Source organism: Gopherus flavomarginatus, chromosome 6, assembly GCF_025201925.1.
Source record: "Gopherus flavomarginatus isolate rGopFla2 chromosome 6, rGopFla2.mat.asm, whole genome shotgun sequence".
Taxonomy (NCBI): domain Eukaryota; kingdom Metazoa; phylum Chordata; order Testudines; family Testudinidae; genus Gopherus; species Gopherus flavomarginatus.
The window spans coordinates 65,446,622-65,468,359 of record NC_066622.1 but is presented as its reverse complement, the minus strand read 5'-3'; the positions used below and the strand labels follow the sequence as shown (position 1 = coordinate 65,468,359).

Sequence of the window (21,738 nt, the reverse complement as noted above, 5' to 3'; positions counted from 1 at the left end):
GGGCCACATCTACGCTACCACTTACGTTGGCAAAATTTATGTCCCTCAGGAATCTGGAAAAAAAACTACTCGCCCTGAACGACATGCTTCACCAGCGTAAGTGGTAGTGTGCACAGCGCTATGTCAGTGGGCGAACTTCACCAGCTGACATAGCTACCGCCACTCTTTGGGGGTGGTTTTATTATGTTGATGGGAGAGCTCTCTCACGCCGGCATAGAGTGGCTACACGAGCGATCTTACAGTGGCGCAGCTGCATCAGTACAGCTGTGCCTGCTGTTAAGCTCACTAGTGTAGACACAGCCTAAGTGACATGGACAATAATTCACCTAGCCGATTGTAAAATGCTGCAGGGAACTTCTTCCTGATCCTTGCAGCTAGCTATCAACATTAAGGGTCACAATCATTCAGAAGAAAATGTAATAGATATTAATGAAGTAATTCTCACCACCACCCCTGCAATGAAGAAGTGTACTTGAAAGGGAGAAACAAATTCAAAGGGATGAAGTAACCTGATCACAGAGACAGCTTCAGTCAGGGTTAGAACTCAGGTGCATCTCGCTCTAAACCCCATGATCAGCAACCATACCACTCTACAATACAGTGATCAACAGCAGGCAACATAACAGGAGGAGAAATGTAGATCTTGTGTTTAAAATATTTCTTTTCATAAGTTCTAAATTTACTGCTCTTTAGTTCACCAAGACAGACAAATCAAGGCATAAGGAGATGGAAGAAGGAAGTGATAGAAGGTGGGAGAGTAGAAATCCATTTTCAACATGTTACCAACCTTTCTATAAACATGCAGGGTGTGGACATTTTAATCCCCAAGCACCAATATTTAATTTTTGTAAATTCCCTACTTCTGAATATAGGAGAAAGCAATGTCAACTTTACCAACCAAAGCACAATATATTTAATTTGAATTGGAAAAGCTCCTTAGGGCAGGAGACCATATTTTATTCTTGTAAAGAACAATGCAAACACATGGTGCTAAACAGTAATCAATAATTTTGTACCAATGCAAGCCAGAATAATTTTTTTCTAATTCAGTTTAACTTAGCACCTACATTGACCGAGAAGCATGGAGTAAACACTAAATCTCCATTAGGGATACATCCACCAGGGTGATCTCAGGACTCTCCTCTAAACTCTGAGCAAGCTACAGGGAACATTTTAGTGAAAAAAATGCAGCCAAGAGACCAGCAGACACAAATCAAGAACCAGATTTCAGGTCTTGCACCTAAAATTCAGACAATGAATTCACACTCTTCAGCAGTGCAGAAAGATCATAAAATCATAAGATTAGGGTTGGAAGAGACCTCAGGTCATCCAGTCTAACCCCCTGCTCAGAGCAGGACCAAACCCAACTACATTATCCCAGCCAGGGCGTTCTCAAGCAGGACCTTAAAGGCCTCCCAAGGATGGAGATTCCACCACCTCCCTAGGTAACCCATTCCACTGCTTCACCACCCCCCTGGTGAAATAGTGTTTCCTAATATCCAACCTAGACCTCCCCCACTGCAACTTGAGACCACTGGCTCCTGTTCTGTCATCTGCCACCACTGAGAACAGCCGAGCTCCATCCTCTTTGTAACCCTCTCTTCAGGGGGTTGAATGTGACTATCAGATCCCCCCTCACTCTTCTGCAGACTAAACAAGCCCAGTTCCCTTAGCCTCTCCACATAAATCATGTGCCCCAGCCCCCTAATCATTTTTGTTGCCCTCCGCTGGACTATCTCCAGTTTGTCCACATCCCTTCTGTAGTGGGGGGCCCAAAACTGGATGCAATATTCCAGATGGGGCCTCACCAGTGCCAAACAGAGGGGGATAATCACTTCCTTTGATCTGCTGGCAACGCTCCTACTAATGCAGCCCAATATGTCATTAGCCTTCTTAGCAACAAGGGCACACTGTTGACTCACATCCAGCTTCTTGTCCCAGGTCCTTTTCTGTACAACTGCTGCTTAGCCAGTCGGTCCTTAGCCTATAGCAGTACATGGGATTCTTCAGTCCTAAGTGTAAGATTCTGCACTGTCCTTGCTGAATCTCATCAGATTTCTTTTGGACCAATCCTTCAAATTGTCTAGGTCACTCTGGACCCTATCCCTACCCTTCATCATCTCTACCTCTGCCCCCAGCTTAGTGTCATCCACGAACTTGCTGAGAGTGCAATCCATCCCATCATCCAGATCATTAATGAAGATATTGAACAGAACCAGCCCCAGGATAGACGACAGGGGCACTCTCCTTGATACCGGCTGCCAACTAGACATTGAGTCATTGATCACTACCCATTGAGCCCGATTAGCCAGCTTTCTATCCACCTTATAGTCCATTCATCCAATCCATACTTTAACTTGCTGGCAAGAATACTGTGGGAAACCATATCAAAAGCTTTGCTAAAGTCAAGATATATCACATTCACTGCTTTCCCCATATCCACAGAGCCAGTTATCTCATCGTAGAAGGCAATCAGGTTGGTCAGGCATGACTTGCCCTTGGTGAATCCATGTTGACTGTTCCTGATCACCTTCCTCTCCTCCAAGTGCTTCAGAATGGATTCTTTGAGGACCTGCGCCATGATTTTTCCAGGAACTGAGGTGAGGCTAACTGATCTGTAGTTCCCCAGATTCCCCTTTCTAAAGATGGGCACGTTTGCCTTTCTCCAATCGTGCAGGACATCCCCAGGTTGCCATGAGTTTTCAAAGATAATGGCCAGTGGCTCTGCAATCATATCAGCCAATTCCCTCAGCACCCTCGGATTCATTAAGCTGGACCCATGGACTTGTGCACGCCCAGCTTTTCTAAACAGTCCTTAATCTGGTCTTTCACCACTGAGGGCTGCTCACTTCCGCCCTATGCTGTGCTGCCCAGTGCAGCAGTCTGAGAGCTGACCTTGTCTGTGAAGATCGAGGCAAAAAAAGCAGTGATTACTTCCAGCTTTTTCCACATCACCTGTCACAAGGTTTCCTCCTGCATTCAGTAAGGGTCCCACACTTTCCCTGATCATATTCTTCTTGCTTACATACCTGTAGAATCCCTTCTTGTTACCCTTCACATCCCTTGCTAGCTGCAACTCCAATTGTGCTTTGGCCTTCCTGATTATACCCCTGCATGCTCAAGCAATACAGTAACTCCTCACTCAACACTGTAGTTATGTTTCTGAAAAATGCAACTTTAAGTGAAACAATGTTAAACAAATCCAAATTTCCCCTAAGATTTAATGTAAATACAGGGGGTTAGGTTCCAAGGAAATATTTTTGGGGCAGACAAAAGACATTATATACTGCACAGTACTGTACTGTGGTGGGGAGGTGCCCCGGCTTACCCCCTAAGGCTCAGTGCTGGGGGTGCAGGATCTGGAATGGAGTTAGGGTGTGGGAGGGCGCTCAGGGTTGGGTGCAGGAGGAGGCTCAGGGCTGGGGCAGGCAGAAGGTGCAGAGCACTTACCTGGGGCAGCTCCTGTTTGGTGCAGGAGGTGCGCAGGTGGCTCTGGGAGCCATGATTCTGGGAGCTGCCGCCCCCTCCCTCCCCAGGCCAGGCAGGGCCACTGGAACGCAGGGGCTTTAGGGGCCGCAGGGCCCTGGGCTAAGGGGGCCCCAGGGCCCTGGCCTGCAGCTCTAAAGCCCCTTTCGGAATGCGGCCCTGCGAGCACGGGCCGGAGGACTCAGGAGGAGCAGGGGCAGCCATGCAACCAGCGACCGGAGAGAAGTGGCACTTTCTGGCTTTGAAGGGGAAAGCGTCGCTTCTCTCTGGCTGCCCTGTAGCCCCTAAAGCCCCTGTGTTCTGGTTGGCCCTGCCTGCTGGGGGGGAGAGGAGGGCAACTTTCCTGCTCGCTCCCTCCCTTCCTAGAAAGTCCTAAGCACCGACATACAGCTGTTTGGCGGCAGGCGAAGTGCTGGGAGGGACGGAGGAAGGGAGGGGGAGGAAGCAGAGAAGAGGAACTTGTGCAATGCTCCCTTGTAAAGTCAGCCAAACAACGTTATAAGGGAGCATGGCACAACTTTATATGAGTATGTTCCCTAATGGAGCAGTGACGTAACTTTGAAACAACGTTAAGCGGGAGGATAGTAAGTGAGGAGTTACTGTATTTTTATATTCCTCCCTAGTCATCTGTCTAAGTTTCCACTTCCTGTAAGTTTCCTTTTTGTCTGGAAGCTCACCGAAGATCCTGCCTTGTACATACCTAATGCATTTGGAAGAAAGACATTCTCTTCCTTCAAGAAGACAGTAATTCCTCTGCAAATTAGTAACTAATACCACTGATTCACTCAGATTGCACATTACCTTATATCAAGTATAGAAGGAGCAACGGAATGACTTACCATTCTGCTGCATTTGGTATCCGGACTGGGAAGGATGTGTGGGAAGAGGTGGTCCCTGGAGGCCAGTCATTGCAGGCCCTGACATGGATGGATGAGGTGGTGGTGAGGACACATGATTAGGCTGGGATGTTGGTAATCCAGTTAGAGCCTGTCCAGATAACTGTGAGCCTTGCATTGCTGAAGGTCTTGGGGCCCCAGTGGCAGAAGGGTAACTGGAAGGTCCAATCCCTGTGGAGCAGGGAGGTGGGAGAAAACCAGGGGCTTGAGGGCGGTGCTGGGCTGACAGTGGTGGACCAGAAAAAGCAGGTTGCGCCAGGGAAAGACCCTGAGACAGGCTGGTAGGAGGCAATCCATGGGTCATGGTAACTGGAGGGGGGCCTTGGCTTGAAGAGTAAGATGTGTAGAGACCAGATCCTGTCACAGTAAAGTTTCCTGAGGCTGGAGGAACTGATGTTGGGGGACCTGACGAGCAGAAAAGTTATTGAAATTATTTGCTTTCACAAAGACAAAAAACACCTGAATTAAGAGAGCACAAACAAAATCTATGCCCTCTAACCTACCTGATCTCTACCTCAAACTACACTCTGCTCCTAAATCCAGACAAAACCCCTCAGTGAAAGCCCTTCTGAAACTAGGATCGGAAAGGCTGAGGAAAATGAAGTTCCTAAAGAGTTCCTGAATCATGATCACACCTCCCTGCACCTCCCAATGATCTTTGATTCTAGGAACATTTGTAATTCATTTCATGCTGTTTAACACTGTGAGTCTTTTCATTAATGTGAAGGCCCTTATGCAGTGGGTAAAGCCAGACTGAAAAGCTATAGTGAACTTTATCTCCTACCATTGATCCTTCTCCTTGTAAGGCTTTGTCTACATAACGGGCCTTGCAGTGGCACAGCTGTACTGCTGTAAAGTCTCCTATGTAGCCGCTCTTTGCCAGCAGGAGAGAGCTCTCCTACCAGCAAATTAAACCACTCCTAACAAGAGGTGTTAGCTATGTCAGCAGGAGAGGCTCTCCTGCTGACGTAGCACTGTCCACTTTCGTTGGGGAAACTTATGTCGGTCAGAGGGTATTTTTTTCAGAGCCCTGGCCAACAAAATTTTTACAGACAAAAGTGCTAGTGTAGACAAAGCCTAACAATGAAAGACAGACTGGAAATTTGCATTAAGGATATCATCTTTCTCCTGTATACCAAAATATGTTACTATCTAGAGGTAATTACACAATACTATTTATATAGTGGGAAATTTGAGAAAGATATTTCCCTAAGTGTAGAATTTGTATACTTTAATTCCACTTGTTTTTCTCCTAAAAATAGGAAGTGTGATTACGCTATAGTACAGAATAGGCTTAGCAAAATTAATTGTGTTAACTAAAACAATTCAAGTGCAATAAAAATGTTTATACACAGAGAAGACCTAGTTTCACTGCAATCTCCAACCTTCTGTATACAGGCAGTATCTTCCCAACTATAGTAGCAGGAATGACAACAGAAAAAAGGATGCCCAGGTTCAGCATTTTCTTCTGCAGAAGTCTTCTGATGTTAATTTAGTTTACAAAGCCCCATGAAACTCTTCGGTGCAGAACAATACAGTCTTTCATCCACTTACTGTTCACACAGATTCAAAGCTCTGTCCCTTTGGTAGCTCCAATAGGCTTCCTTCCCCCTACTCCCTCTTTTTTTAGACCAGGCTCCTGCCCACGTCAAAGTACGTAGAATCTGTAACAACTGGCTGAGAAAATGGTCTCTTTCTGTAGTTCACATTCAGCTAGTGTAGCTGAACAGTAGAACCAGCTACACTTTTCTTCCTTGGTTCCTGCAATCTATTCCCAGGATCACCACATGTAACAGGCTCAGTGCTAAGCTTTCTCAAGTAACTTTCTATCACTATAAGATCTACCTGTATACTACCATGACACTCAATGTCCAGAAAACACCATCTCTTACTGGAAGAGGGTCACTGCCATACAAAAATGGCTCCACTACTAAAATACGAACACAGACAGAAAATAATTAACTCACCATAGCCCAGTCCAGCTGGAGGAGGAGCCGAGGTTGAACTGCCTATCTGCATTCCTGCCATGTGATTGGTCAGTTGCTGTGCACTGGTTGGGGCAGGGCCATATTGCTGGAAGGTAGCTGGCTGGCTAATAGGTGCGGGTGCAGTGCCTGGTATGAATGGCTGAGATGCAGAGGGCCTGTGAGGGGAAAGGAAGGAATTACAAACGTTATTAAGAGTGCCCTGTTATGTGAGGCATTATGGTTTTCCATGCTTTACAAACTGTTCGAGTGTTCCAACACACACCTTCTTGCTTTCAAGTTCTCACAAAACCTGAGAATTAAGCCGTAGATGACACCTGAAATACAATTAGTTTCTGCACTTCCTTTAATATTCTGTAACAATTCTGCTATTAAAAATCCAGTGTTACTTACAATATAAATATTCTTATAGATTTACCTTACCAAACACCATGCTTTTGTTTTTTTCCCATGTTAGGCATAGCACCGTCCTAAAAGTATTGCTGCATTGTAGTGGCATAGTAGCAGTGCTCTGCATTGCCAACTGGGACACCAGCCTTGAACGTCTCCATCTCACCCTCTCAGTTAGTTTGAGGCTGGAAGAGCTGTCAAGCCAGGGTGGATCAGCCATTTTGGAGGGCAAGTGGGAAAAGGAAGTGCTTAGTGTCAATCAATGGAGATTATTATAGCCAATTAAAATAAATGTTGTCTCACTCCAAAAAGGATCCATGCCCAGACATCCTCTAAAACCTACTGGCATGACAGAGAATGGATGGAGAACCCTTTGAGTTCCAAAGAGACACAAAGAAGCCAGAACAGATATTTAAAAAGTTACTGCCACAAGGATGCAGACAGTGAAGTTTAAAAAGAAGGATGATGAGCTCGAGCTAAGACAAAAATTAATGCTACTGTAAGAATATAAACATACAGAAGCTGAACAGACTATTAGTGTCTTAAAACGCCTGATGGTATATGACTGCTACAACCTAAGGCAGGCCTGCACAACATGCAGCCCGCGGAGGCTCACTGTGCCGCCCGTGGCAGGGATTCAAAGGCCTCTGGGCTGCCCCTAGCGGTGGGGAGCCCAGAGGCCTTTAAATCCCAGTCGTGGTCGGGATTCAAAGGGCTCTGGGCTGCCCGCAGAGATTCCTGGCCACGGCCGAGATTTAAAGGGCTAAGGGCTCCCCATCGCTACGGGCAGCCCAGAGCCCTTTGAATCCCGGCGGCAGCTGAGATTTAAAGGGCTCAGTGCTCTCCACGGCTGCAGGCAGCCCAGAGCCCTTTCAATCCTGGTCGCAGCTCCAGCGGATGGGCCGTGGCTGGGATTTAAAGGTCTCGGGCTCCCCTCAGCTGCAGGAGCTCTGGGCCCTTTAAATGCATGCCCCAGCCCCACAAAGCTCTGGGTTCCCCCAGCTGCTGGAGTCCCGGCCCTTTAATTTGCCCCTGACAGCTCCCAGCCACCTCTTCAGCTGGGAGCCCCTGGTTGATTTAAAATCGAGTATCACCTCCCCACTCCCAACCTTCCTTTTTGGCCCACAGCTGTTTTGGTGGGGCGGTGCTGGGGAAGGAGGGTTTGTTTCTGCAGGGCTGGGCAGTGCTGAGGCAGGATGTTTCTGCGGGGCCGGGAGGTCCTGGTGGGGGGGTGTTCCGCGAGGCCGGGGGTTTTCGGCCCTCAGCAGTTTTCTTTGGAGTAATGTGGCCCTCGCCGCTTTACGAGCTGTGCAGGCCTGACCTAAGGTTTTTGAGGGGAAGTTTTTGAACAGATTAACAGTAAGTACTGACAACCACTGTGTCCACTGTATTATAGTGTATTTCTACAACTCAGGTCTTTTTAGAAGGTTTCCAGAGGCAAAGATTGAGACTGTGTAGCAAATTCTCCCTACTGTGAAATGTTACATGTACTTATTGCATGATCATAGGAAGAGTCTGCCCATATTATCAATACTTAAAATCTACCCTAGGAAAAAAATAACTAACTTTAGGTCCCGCACAAAGCAGTGTATTCCCCTTCCACGCAGGAAGGATTTAAAGACAATACAAACAGGTTATAAAAGCCAATGATAAACAGTTTTAATGTGGCAGAAATGATTGCTTAATACCAACCGTCGATCACCATCGACTGGTCAATTCTGGGGACTCTCCCAGTCAATCGCGATCTCTGGCAGTGCAGCTGGGCTGACACTCGGCCCTACACCACTCCCAGAAGCGGCTTGCATGCCCCTGCACGCTGTGTGTGTGTGGAGAGGGTGTGTGTGGAGGTGTGTGCACTGTTCCTGCCTGCAAGCACTGCTCCCATAGCTCTCATTGCCAGGGAACTGTGGCCAATGGGAGCTGAGGGGGCAGTGTCAGCAGAGAGGGGCATCACGCGGAGCACCGTGTCTCCCATCCACTCCCCAGGAGCATGTTGTCCCCTTCTGGGAGTGGTGTGGGGCCAGGGCAGGCAGGGACTCTGCCTTATCCTTGCTGCGTCACCGATTGGGAGCCACTCACAATAAGTGACGCCCAGTGGGAGGCTACCCCCTAGCTCCCTCCCGGAACCAGGACCCCATATCATCCTTCTGTACCCTGAACCCCCTCCTGCACCATACCAGGACCCCATACCATCCTCCTGCACCCCAGCCCTGAACCCCGTCCCAGAGCCAACACACTGCCCCAGCCCAGACCCTCCTCCTGCACCCAAATTCCCTCCCAGAGCTTAGACCCTTCTCCCACTCCTGCACTGCAATCCCCTCCTTTCGGCTCAGCCCCCCTCCCCCATTGCCCCAACCCAGAGACCATACGCCCTCCCGACCCCCAACCCTACCCCAGTGAAAGTGAGTGAGGGTGGGGGAGAGCGAGCAACAGGTGTGTGTGTGGTGGGAAATGGAGTGAGCAGGGCCTTGGGGAAGGGGCAGGGTAGATCCTGCATTGCCCTTAAATTCAAAAAGTGATTTGGGGCATAAAAAGGCTGGATACCACTGGCTTAATACAATAAAATGGGGGGGGGGGGGGGAAGAGAGTTACTCCATAAGCTCATTGATTCATATCTGGATGATTCAAAGTTTGGACTCCTTCCTACTCACCTGTATTTTAAGCACGTGAAATTATTTAAATATGGTCTGCACTCAGGTGTCAATGTTCTCACGTAAAAACCCCAAAGACAACAGCGCTGCTCTCATGAGCAACCCTGACATAGCTAACAAGAGCAGAACGTTTCAGGAAGTAACATTACAGTTTCAAGCTCATGAGATATTATTATTCTAAAGGAATAAAAAAAAGGGAGGGGGGGCAGCTTCTAGCCTGATTTTCAAAGTGGTTGAGAAACTCCCTGGCCACACTGATGCCAAAGAAACTGGGTGTGCTCAGAATCTCTGGGAAGTCTGCTCATTGAGTTTCATTGATGTTTTGATTGTATTCCTTTCCCTTTTACATTGTTTCACAAGTGGCAGTGAGATGGAAAAAGAAAAAACGTGAAGCCAGTTCAAAACCTCTTTGCTACCAAAAGCACAAGTTAAGAGACCCTAAGTATTCCCCTCCCACCTTTTTTGGGGGGGCTTGGGGAAGTAGTGAGGGAAAGGTGTGGGGGAGGGGAGGAAAGTAATATTGTGCTCCTGTAGCTTGATAGATTTAAGGTCTCCAAAGCCTTTCCTATGACTTGCTCTTCTCGTAAGTACCTTTGCATCTGGACTGCTGAAGTTGCAACCCCGTTCTGCACATCTCCTTGCCCAAACTGACTATACACTGGCTGGCCAGCAGGAACAGATGCACCAGAGGTTGGTGGGGGTGCTCCAGACGTAGGGGGAGCTCTTAATGTACCTAGGAATACACAGAGAGAAATATTAATTGCATGGATTACCTTACAGAAATCTACCAGCACTGACCAGGTACCCACAAAACTATGAGAAACAAGACTCCACATGCAAGAGGAGATTAATGATTTGTGAACTAAGGTGGTATCTACACTGACCTTTCACCACTGCTGAAGCATCAGTGCAGCTCCATTTACAGCAACAGTGAAACCGCTAGCATGAACAGGATGCCAGCACTTTTGGCCACAGTGTTGTCTACTTCCACTCAGAAGAGGTCTCAATGATATTCGGTTAAGTCTCAGAAGTGGAAGTTCACTAGTGGTAGCACTGACCAAAGAGTCAGCTAAAGACAAGGCCCATATGTCCATCATCCTTTCAGTAACAGTGGTGTGACCCCCTTTATGCTAGTTGCTAAATTATTTTCAAAACTAAGGAATGGAAATGGTCAGGTGGGACCTTATGTCAACATTGGGTCACTTTTCCCGTACACACTGACATATGAAAAGCATTTGCTGAAACCATTTACAAAATTGTTTCCTGGAACTATATTTTTTGTAATATAACTGGGAACAACATGTCTAAATTGAAGTATTTGGAAACTGAATAGTGGTTAACAGACTTAGTCTCGCATGTGTTAGATCAAACTGTTTCAGTTGCAGTGTGGACATAATTGTGCAGCGAAACGAAATCTGTTTTCCCTATCAGTCCCCCAGCACATAGGGCGATGCCAAAGAAGTGTTTGCAGTGTCTACTTCCAAAACAAAATGCACAAGCACAGGTTTGGTATGATCACATTGGCAAACACACTAATGGATACTTAGCACAATCAAGACAACTAGTCACAAAAAAATATGTATTTGTATTATTATACATATGACTAGAAGCGGATGACTTAAAACATAAAATTGCTATATCAGATCAGACCACTAGTAGTATCCTGACAGCGGCCAGTACCAGATATTTCATAGTATGCTGCTAGTATCCCCATAATGGAGTTATGAAATAAAGTGCCATAGGGGAAGCTATTTTTCAATCCCAGGAAGTTGTTTTTTGCACACAATCAAGAGGGGCGTATACTCATACATTTTATTTTGCCTATATAAGCATGGTCTTATTTTAATTTACTATGCACCTGGCTTCACAGATAGCTTGGAATAAGTTCTATGAGCTAATTATGACTTATGTGAACAAGTTTTTTCCTTTATAAGTTTTAAATGAGTTGCCAAAATCTCACTGAATGCCCTATTTGCCTTGCCTCACAATACCAAGAACAAAGGGACATTTAAATTTACTTTCTATACTATTTGTTTTTTATACACCTCCAATAAGTCACATCTCATTTGTCTCCTCTCTAAACTAAACAGTCCTAACACTTTTTATCTTTTCTTCCCATACAGTAGTCCCTCCAGGCCTCTAATCGTTTGAGTTGCTCATTTGAGCCCCTTCTATTTCTGCTATATCTTTTTTTGTGATGGGTGACTACTGGCACTTAATTTCATTTAAGAAACTTTAAGACATTTTTGGGGTCTCCTTCCCATAAGGGAACAGTCTCCTTGCAAAACTGTTAGCAACTGTGGGATACAACCTTACCTTGGGTCTATTCCATGCATCTGAAAAGCATATCTAAACTGATTCCTAGAAGGAGATAGTGGGACTGCTCTAACGTTAGCATAGTTTAAAATGCATGAACACATGAAATGAAATTTTCAAAGGTGATTTAACTTTGTTGACAAAACTCAGTCTCTTGCAAATACATCAATGCTAGTTATGAATGTATTTCTTTAATTGTTTCCTTGCAATTGCCCCAAGAAATCACTGGAAAATATTTACTTTAAAATTGCTCTTGGTCAATATTATCTGTATTAGTGTCACCGCTAAAGCCCCTCTGTCCACCTTTATCCTCAGCTAAAGACATTACCTTTTTGCAACACAGACCCCATTGGGACATTTCATTTACCATCTACACTCTCCTGCGACCAAAGATACTTTGACAAAAATCTCAATCTCTCTTTATAGTGAAATTGTTTAAGTGAGTTAGCCCCATTTTTGACCTCATAGTGCCCTAAACTAACAGGATAGACAATCAAACACAGCTGTAGTTCAGTCTAAATCAGGCAATCATCAGGAATTTCTACTAAGGCTCTTTCTTTATACCCTGTGTGTGTTTCTGTAAGGCTGCCAGGAAGTAGAACAGTGAGGATATCACCAACCTGCAACCGAGTACCAAAGTGCATATTCACCACTTCCTTGAAACAAAATGCTCAGATCAAATGTGAATGGAACAGATTTCACAAAGACACTTAGCAGAGAAACTATTTTTTGCTGTATGGACAGCAGGACGCCAACATCACAAATACTCCCACACAGAAGACACCATTTACCTATGAAGTTAGGTGCAAGAGTAGGAGTGTCAGAGTTGAGAGAAACAGGAGAGCCTTTCGAAGGGAACCCCAAGGAAGAAAAGTAACCTGGAAAGACAAAACACACCAGCAAGTAAAGCCTGAGAGACAGTACTCAGAAGCTGACAATGCCAGCTGAAGTCAGTTTGCTTTAGAGCAGAGAAACTCATGGAGATGTAGCATGGCTCTATTTGTTATACCCCACAAATCCTGAAATATTGCCTATACTCTGCTACTCCATATTACTATGCTATTGTCTAGAAAACGTACTACCAATGGGCAACACCTAACCATTGTAGATAGTGCAGGCTTAAATAGTATTGAGCCTGGACAACATCAAGTATTCCAGCAGCAACATGGCATTCAGAGAACTCTGTAGGATTGCTTTTCCCAGGAAAAACCTTGTCAGAAAAGCAACCATCTCCTACAAAACATTCATACAAGCTCAGCCCATGGTAGGTTTATTCCACATTTCACTAACAAGAACTAGCTACTGCTCAGTCAATAATGTAACATCATGTCTTTATCCCACTTACAATGAAAACTAGTGGCATAACACCTCTTCTACTCTGCTACCAACTGGGACTATCACTGCAATAAAAGTCAGATCAGAAAATGGGATTTCTCCTCTAAAAGCATGGCATAGCAGCCACCTTTTTAGATCCTTTGCTACTGTTTTTTAAATTTAGTCCCAACTGCAACTCTGAAGTTACATGGTGCTAAATTTCTGCCAGCCCCTTACGATTCTGGACTGGCCTATGGCCTCTACATCATGCAAAGCAAATGAATCCTACCACCACTATGTGAGATACACCTTTGTATGTGGTAGGGAGGAGAAGAGATGGCCAGACAGCTGGCCGAAAAAAGGAAGAATGAGAGAAGGAAGTTGGCCAGCTCCAGATGGTGATGCAAGCAGCAGAGCAAGGGAGAGGTTGCTGGGAAAACCACCCTACCTCTTGAATCCTTTTAAAGTTGCCTGCATTTAAAGTAATATATATGGCTGCGCGTTTATCAGGTCCCTGATAATACAATACCAAGTTAAACAAAATTGATAAAGTACTTAACCCTCAGCTGAAGTTTCAGGAACATATGTCAGTGTCGGTAGTTTCATGTCCCTCAGACTAAGGATCCGTTCATCTAATTTAAATTCACTATAACTTCATCTGTCCTTCCCTGATGCTGTGTTGCTTGTCTCCCGCCATTATGTCATGTCTGGCACTCATAGGAACAAATGTCCACTTCTGGATGTTATGTTAATACTCAGAGCATCCTACATTTCTTCTCTCCTCCTCCCTAGTCATATACAAGCTTTTTAAAAGAGCTAGTCAATTTCACACCAGTGAGAAGTCCTGGACTGATAGATTAAAGGCTTTGGTCCCTGGAACTATCTGCAAAGTGGTACAGTACACACAACCAGGTAATTCAAGCATCCTTCACACCATTCTACTAATATGCTTCCACTATAACCTGAGAGAACCACCTCTAGGTAGTACATGGAAAGTAAGCCCCATGCTCCATTTAATCACTGGTCTGAGCTGTATTGTAAAATGGTATTCTGGGATTTGGGCCTCTGTCCGCTGGGAACAGGTGATACCAAACTCATTGCACTTTGACCAACAGCCATCAGATATTGACATCTTTCAGTCACTATTGACCTGAGCTGGTTTTGTTCTGGTGATCTAGAGGCAAAAAGGTTCATATTCCATTGCCACCAATTTACTGAGGCATTTAGTATCTCAGATTTTTGCAAATAATATTTCAGCTACATCTGTAATTGAGCAGTGTTTTATTGCTAGTGCAATCAAAACAGAACTCAGCGGAAAGGGGTAAAAATAAAAACAGCCACTGGTCTTGAAAAAAGAAGTACTTTCATGCCTTACAATCACTGCAGTATCAGACAGGAAGCCACTTGGCAGTTTCATTTCATAGACATCAAAAAGAGTGAACAGAGAATATGTTATCTTTCCCCCCCAGGACTAACTTCCAGACACTGATTACATTAAAAGTTTCCATAGTGGTCCCTAACAAAAATTCAACTACTGCCATCTTAGAAGAAGTGATTTCAGTCATGCACACAATGTGTTACACTATTAAAAGGTGAATGGCTGAAGGCTGTCAGTGGCTGATATATTAAGTACCTATGACCAGGGTGACAGAATTTTAGCCCTAGGAGTCCAACTCTTTACAAACATTAAAAGATAATATTTTCAAATTGTTTTATGAAAAGCAAATTACAAACATGAAAATTAAACTTCAGTTTCTTTCCTTCTATCATACTATATAGCAGAGTTGCTCTTTAGTTGCTTACCGGCTGACACTGAATTATTTTGTTACAACAGCATTTGTTTTGAAGATGGGGAAAAACATTAGACCTGTCTTGCAAACAGATGCAAAATAAAAGCAGATCTAATTTTGATTATCATTAACAGTATCTGTTTAAATTGGTAACATTTATTTATTAATTACACATGTGGCGACAGTATTATCAGTCATTTCACCAACACTACCACAGACTGCATGCCCATATCTTTCGGGAACGAGAGTGAGCCACAGGTTTTTTCTGCAGATGAATATGGAGCTGCCTCAGTCACATGGCCTGTTATCAGCCTATTACTGCTCACAATCCAAGCTCAGCATGGAAACTGTCCTATGCATTCTTGCTCCTGGACCTCATGAATGGGGAAGTATAGAGAACAAGCTGCCATTGGACCGTCTCAACATTTAATTTGTGGGCTACTAAAAAAGGTTAATACTAATGAGCTGGTCAAATGGCTTCTATGCAACCAAATGATGAGCAACACTGAGGCTGCACCACAAGAAAACCCACTTTTTACCTTGACTTCTGAAGAGTTAGCATACAGTATTGTTCATATTAAAGAGAAGTTGTACCATACAATATTCATTTAGCTAACAGTAGGCCATCAGCTCTGGAAAAGCATTCCCAATACACTCAAACTCACAGGCTATTAAGTTCCTAAGTCTTGATTAAGAGTACCTTGTGGAGGGGCTGGCTGCTGATATCCTGGCAGCGGACCATTGTAAACGCCATACTGAGAATGATGAACTCCAGACATTTGCTGCCCTCCATAACCAGACTGTTGGTATCCCTGATATCCAGGCTGAGGCTGCCCATAAGGAAGCCCTGCGTGAGCTTGCTGGTTTACACTCATTGTGTTCACATCCCCAAGCTAGTCTCACCTGCAAGGAAAAAAGAACACAATTAGAAAACAATAGTCCAAAAAGCATCCCTTGCTATGAAAGCAGCTGAGCGGGAACTGGCCTGCTAATAACCGTGAGATGCTAGAGAAGGAAATGCATTAGTAAGTGTCTCACTTGCCTTCAGGGTGGATAAAAAATCAATGATTTTTTTTTATTTAAATTGGATTTTTTTGATAAAATGCTTTTTGAGGAAAAACCTATCTAAAGATAGTGCTTCAAAATGCCTCAAACAATACTTAGCATTTCTGTAGCACTGCAGAATTATTAAACCTCACATCACCTATAAAAAGAGACAGGTATCCCCCCATTTCAGACAGAGAAACTAAAGGAATACAGGTGTCATGCCCAAGATTAACTAATCACTAGCAGAAATGGAATCAGTAATCAACAGTTCCTGACTCCCAGCACCTGTGCTCAGTCTGTTAGGTCTTGCTTCCTTGACATAAAATGGATGTACACTAATTACCTCAGAGTACAAAGGATTCAGAATCCAGAATAGGGTCAAGATGACATTTTAAAATAAACTGGACAGTAATTTAAATCCTAATTATCTCTATAATGAAATAAGTAAATAACATTTAAAATGACAAATGCTCAAAGGAGACCTGAGACTGAAGTCGAATGAACCTCAAGCTAGGAGAGCTGCATGAACAGAGTTACATGAACGCCAGAGCAGGAATAGCAGGGAATGACCGGAACAAGAGCACAGAGCTATGATGGAGTTGCGAGAGGGAACTTGCAGAATGGAGGGACTCCTCATTCCTCGCTTTCATGCACATTAAAAATTCACTAACTTTCTCTTAATACAATATAAAGTAGGCAGCACTTCAATACTCTGGTGACAGACACAATACAGAAATCACAGCCAGACATGCTGGTGAGAACTTGATCCAGAGAGAGCTTGTGGACCACTTCGTGCTTGGTTCACAGACAACAGAGGACCCCACTGTTATTTTACATTAATATACTGGTTGAGTTACCTTCTTAGATATACCATATTTGCTACAGGATCTTGTTTACCACCTTACAGTTAAGGTTGCAATAACTTAGTAGTATGCTGTTGTAAAAAATAGAAGTGCCTGAAAGCCAGAAAATTCAAAGATAAGATCACAGTTACATAAAAATTGTGGAAAGTAGATTTGGATATACCAAAGAGCTTTAGCTCTGCCCCTCCTATCCTTGCCACCCCATGCCCTATCTGTGTGAGGAAGTACCACATGTGGCTATGGCTACATTAAGAAAAGAGATATTTAAACACGTTTTAGCTAACATGTTAAAAATTAGACAGATGATGCAGATGTAATTTTAACATGAGTCAGTTGGTTGAGGTAAACTCTAATGGGGAATGTAGGGATTACCTCAACCAGCTAACATGTTGTAACAGCAACTGTTTTGATTACTCTAGGATTTTGACATGTGTTAGCCAACGTGTTTAAATACCTATTATCCTAGTGAAGACAAGGCCTATGACAGCTATCACAGCTTTCTAACATGTTAAATCCAGACTCCCTAAACTCAACTAGAAAGCCAAGCAACTGGGGAGATCTTAGCAGCCATATGCAAAAATGTTTCCTGAGAAGTAACTGTAGTTCTGAGTACTGCATCTGTATAGATACAAATTCTTAAAGATCCATACAAACCATATGCAAAGGAGAACGGGATATTACACCTGCAGTCAAGCCATGACCACAGTATAGTTAGCCTGATCACAATGCTGTAGTAAATTTTAATGTATTTGTGGCTGCTAGGAGTCCACCACTGAATGTTAAAGGGATAAAACATTCCCATTTTAATGCCTGATATGATAAAAACACTAGGTAGCTATTTAAATAGGAAGTTGGCATAGGAGTTGGAAGGTATTTGGTTTGTATATGAAGTATAAATAATAGTACTATCGTCATGCACCTTTCATTGAAGAAACTCAGTTCTCACTGTAACATTATATAAATCGTTCCCTCTCCTCACAAAGATAATCCACAAAGGCAAAAAATTAGCATGTGCTTTATTATCCTTCATGTTTGAAGGCAGCCTATAAGTTTTTAGGGAAAAAACTGCACTTTTATTTTGTATATTGGAAATCTGCATTAGCAACTTCTGTATCAAAAACACTTAAACATGGCTAATCACTTTACTACTTGCTACTAGCTACACAGAATTCCATTACGCAGCTTTGATGCTAATGTGCTAACACCGTCACATCTAAACAGTGGTCATTACTGACAATCACTAGGTTACTTCAGTTTCTTGTAAGACACCCCAATAAATGAGAAGTGGGCTGTAGCCCACGAAAGCTTATCCTCAAATAAATTTGTTACTCTCTAAGATGCCACAAGTACTCCTGTTCTTTTTGCAGATACAGACTAACACGGCTGCTACTCTGAAACCAGTTAAGCAGATTCCACTATAATAAGTTTGTGCACATTAATCTCTTCCATCCCAAACCAGTAGTTTATACAGCACTGAAATGGCAAAGGCTATAGGATGCAGGGGCAGAAGACAACCAACGTGCACAATATACAATCATGTTGCTGTGTAACAGCAGATGAAGGAGAAATGTAGAGTGGCTTGGTGGGCAAATCCCTCTCTCTTACAATTAATCATTGATTTTTTAACATCTGCACAGAGCAGACTGAAATTCAGTTTAAGTTCTTGTCTAAGAAAAATCTACATAGTAAACTGCATGAAACAGTTTTCATCAACGAGTCCCTTACACTGGTTATTGAAAATGGTTTACGTATTAGTTGAGAGGAGACAAAACTATTGTCAGTTCCCTTTCAGAACTGAAAATGGACTTATTCCAACCAGTCTTGATCATCTTTCTGAAAGGGACGGAGGGAAAGGAAATAGCAGAAACAAAAGCCCTTCTTTCAGTAAGGTTCTGGCCCCATTTCTATCGCTCCCATTTTCAACAGGGACAAGACCTCTACTTCCAGCAGTTTCTTGTGAGAGGGATCCCGGAAGAGGAAAAGGGAAGCAGAGGCTGTCTTCTGACATGGCCTTGAACTGAAGGGAGTATCCCCACTCAATCTTCAAGACCCAGCGATCCAAAGAAATTGCTTCCCATGTCTGAAAAACCAGGACCACCGTGTTCTCCAAATGGAAGAAGAGTGAGGATCTGGATCTTCAGTGACTGATTCCGAGCATCTCTTGAACATTCTCAGGCATGCTTTGGTGTAGCAGTACTTGTTGCTGAAAGAGCCACCATGAAAAATCTCTCTGCTTCCTCCAAAAAGGTCAGAAAGGATTCTTAGACTGTATAGGAATCAGGACTACAGAGGATTATGCCTTCTGGTCAACCATATCAAATTTGACTCCTTGTTTTCAGGGCTGGGTTGACACTTAAGCATTACATATAACACTTGCAATCAAGATCAGGCAGGCTTGGGCTAGAAAGATAGAAAAACCAATTTAGATACCTCTCTCAGGACCAAATATATAGAATCAAGCTTCCTAGAAACCTGAAGCAGCCTGGCAGAAGGATTTCAGACTTCTCTGGCCAGTTTAAGCAAGTCCTCTGAAAAGACAAAACTACGGCCTCCTTCAGCTCCAAGTTGTCAAATAAATATGGGACTTCCTGGTCAAAGCCATTAGTATAATGGCCAGAGCTACAGTCTACTTCCAGAGCTATGTTCTGGAAAATCTTGGTGTCAACTGGAGGAGAAAATGAAGCAGTTGAGAGCTTCTTCAAGGGATGAGGTAGAATGGGCACTTCCTAGGACTGTCCTACTAGCTCCTCAGTAAGTATCTGACAGCACATCATATAACTACTGATCCAGAAAAAGATCAAGCAGTCCATGCAAGAGCATTCACTTTCTTTGGAGGAAATGATTTGTGTGTCTTGTATTCACCTCTAGTTGTAAAAACTGCTAAAGCAGGTATAAGATAATAAGGCCAAAGTATCTCAAGGCAGACCATAACCAGAATGTTCTCCCTCTGGATATGATTTAAAGTCTAAGGTGGCATCAGAAGATCCAAAAATGCTCATGCATGCCTGAACTAAACCACACTTGAGGCAGAGGCATGGCAGAGTGAAGGAACTGGTTTTCCTCAGATCAGAGAAGTCCATGGCATGAATTTTTATCTCATAGAAACAGTGAAATTCACAGATTTGATAACAGCATAAGTCTGCTTCAGAACTGATGTTTCCATGGTGCCAACTGCTCATCTGCAGAAAAGAAAACTTTTCTGGAGAAAATCTTGAGAGAAGCGATCTGATGGATCCTGAAATTCAAGGCTTAACACCCAAGAAGGTTCCAGGTCAGTCCACAGTCCCCTCCACTAGAGCCTTGAGAGGGGGTCAGCTTCTATATATGTCTGGTCAGAGATCTGACCAGCCCAGATCCACCTGAGGAACCAACTGCATCTTTGTGGCAGTATCTTTTTTTCTTATTGGATAGCTTATTGGAATTGCTGGAATTACAGATGGTGTTTTCTCCGTCCAAAGATTCTGACCCTAAACCAATGGAACTCGTTACTTGTTCCTTTAGAGCAGGAGTTGGCAACCTTTCAGAAGTGGTGTGCCGAGTCTTTATTTATTCACTCTAATTTAAGGTTTCACATGCCAGTAATACATTTTAACGTTTTTAGAAGGTCTCTTTCCGTAAGTCTACAATATATAATGAAACTATTGTTGTATGTAAAATAAATAAGGTTTTTAAAACATTTAAGAAGCTTCATTTAAAATTAAATTAAAATGCAGAGCCCCCTGGATCGGTGGTCAGGACCCGGGCAGTGTGAGTGCCACTGAAAATCAGCTCGCGCGCCACCTTTGGCATGTGTGCCATAGGTTGCCTACCCCTGAACTAGAGCTCAACTAATAAATTCTCTCCTGGACTACAACAAAAACAGAGCTGGACAGAATCTCCTTTCCAGGTAAAGATACTTATCTTGTGACTTTGAAAGCTCAGGTGCAGATGAGCCACCAGTGTTTCAAGCACTATGTCAATTACTTATACACCTCTACCCCAATATAACATGGTCTTTGGGAACCAAAAAAATCTTACCGCGTTATAGGTGAAACCGCATTATATCGAACTTGCTTTGGCCTCGAGCATTTCCATTATTAATTGTCAGCAAACATGCTCCCATCCGACCCCCACCTACATCTCGCCCCCTTACTGACCCCTCAGAACCCCCAGCCCATCCAACCCCCCTGCACACCCCCTGCCCCAACCACCCCTCCCAAGACCCCACCCCCATCAAAGCCCCCCTGCTCCTTGTCCCCTGACCATCCCCTCCAGAGACCCCCCGGTCCCTAATCACCCTCAGGACTCCCACGCCCTATCCAACGCCCCCATTTCCCATCCCTTGACTGCCCTGCCCCCAGAACCTCCACCAAACCATCCAACCGCAGCCCCCGGTCCCTTGTCCCCTGACCGCCCCCCCCCCCCCCCGCAAGACCCTCTGCCCCTTATCCAACCCGTCAACCACAGCTCGGCACTCTTAACACACCGCTCAGAGCAGCGTGTCGGAGCCAGACACACTGATCTGTCCCCCAGAGTGCTGCTTTACTGCATTATATCCAAATTCGTGTTATATCAGAATAGAGGTGTACTCTGAGCAAGTTTGGCTGAGATAATGCTTAAAACAACAGCAGCAGCAGCAAGAAGTCCATCTACACTAGGGCTCCCAATGTGGCTATCACTAGGGAAGCTGGACTACTGACTGGCGTTAGCAAGAATGGGATGTTTTTCAAATTTTTCCTAGTGGAGACAAGATTTCTGGAGTTGTGCACACTTTGGAAAACTTGTAATAATTTTTCTGTGCCAATGCTGAAAAATATTTACAAAGCATTCTTGATGCAGATACACCCTATGGCAACACCAAGTCACAGCAACTTCTTCCCTGACTCAGAAACCAGTTTCAAGGAAGTGAAAGACAGGCGCAACTTAGCAACACAATGCAACCAGATTCCAAGCCCCATTTAAGAGGAAGATTCTCTTCATTCCACACCATCTCCTTCTTAGAGACCACCTTAGTTTTGGGT

General features: G+C 44.1%; 1 protein-coding gene across 5 annotated transcripts in view; it reads right to left on the bottom strand.

Annotated features, from left to right (window-relative positions):
* The window catches only part of SEC24C (SEC24 homolog C, COPII coat complex component), a 67,468-nt gene that overhangs the window by 44,836 nt on the left and 894 nt on the right, over positions 1 to 21,738 (bottom strand). For 3 of the 5 annotated variants that reach the window (XM_050960032.1, XM_050960029.1, XM_050960030.1), the window contains exons 2-6: positions 15,529 to 15,731; positions 12,516 to 12,602; positions 10,000 to 10,141; positions 6,350 to 6,525; positions 4,326 to 4,787 (exon numbers count right to left, since the gene is read on the bottom strand). In XM_050960032.1, coding sequence (XP_050815989.1) covers positions 4,326 to 4,787; positions 6,350 to 6,525; positions 10,000 to 10,141; positions 12,516 to 12,602; positions 15,529 to 15,703 — 1,042 coding nt within the window. In that variant the 5' untranslated portion in view covers positions 15,704 to 15,731. The remainder of the gene's footprint in view (positions 1 to 4,325; positions 4,788 to 6,349; positions 6,526 to 9,999; positions 10,142 to 12,515; positions 12,603 to 15,528; positions 15,732 to 21,738) is intronic. The other 2 variants (XM_050960031.1, XM_050960033.1) reach the window with 1 other exon arrangement.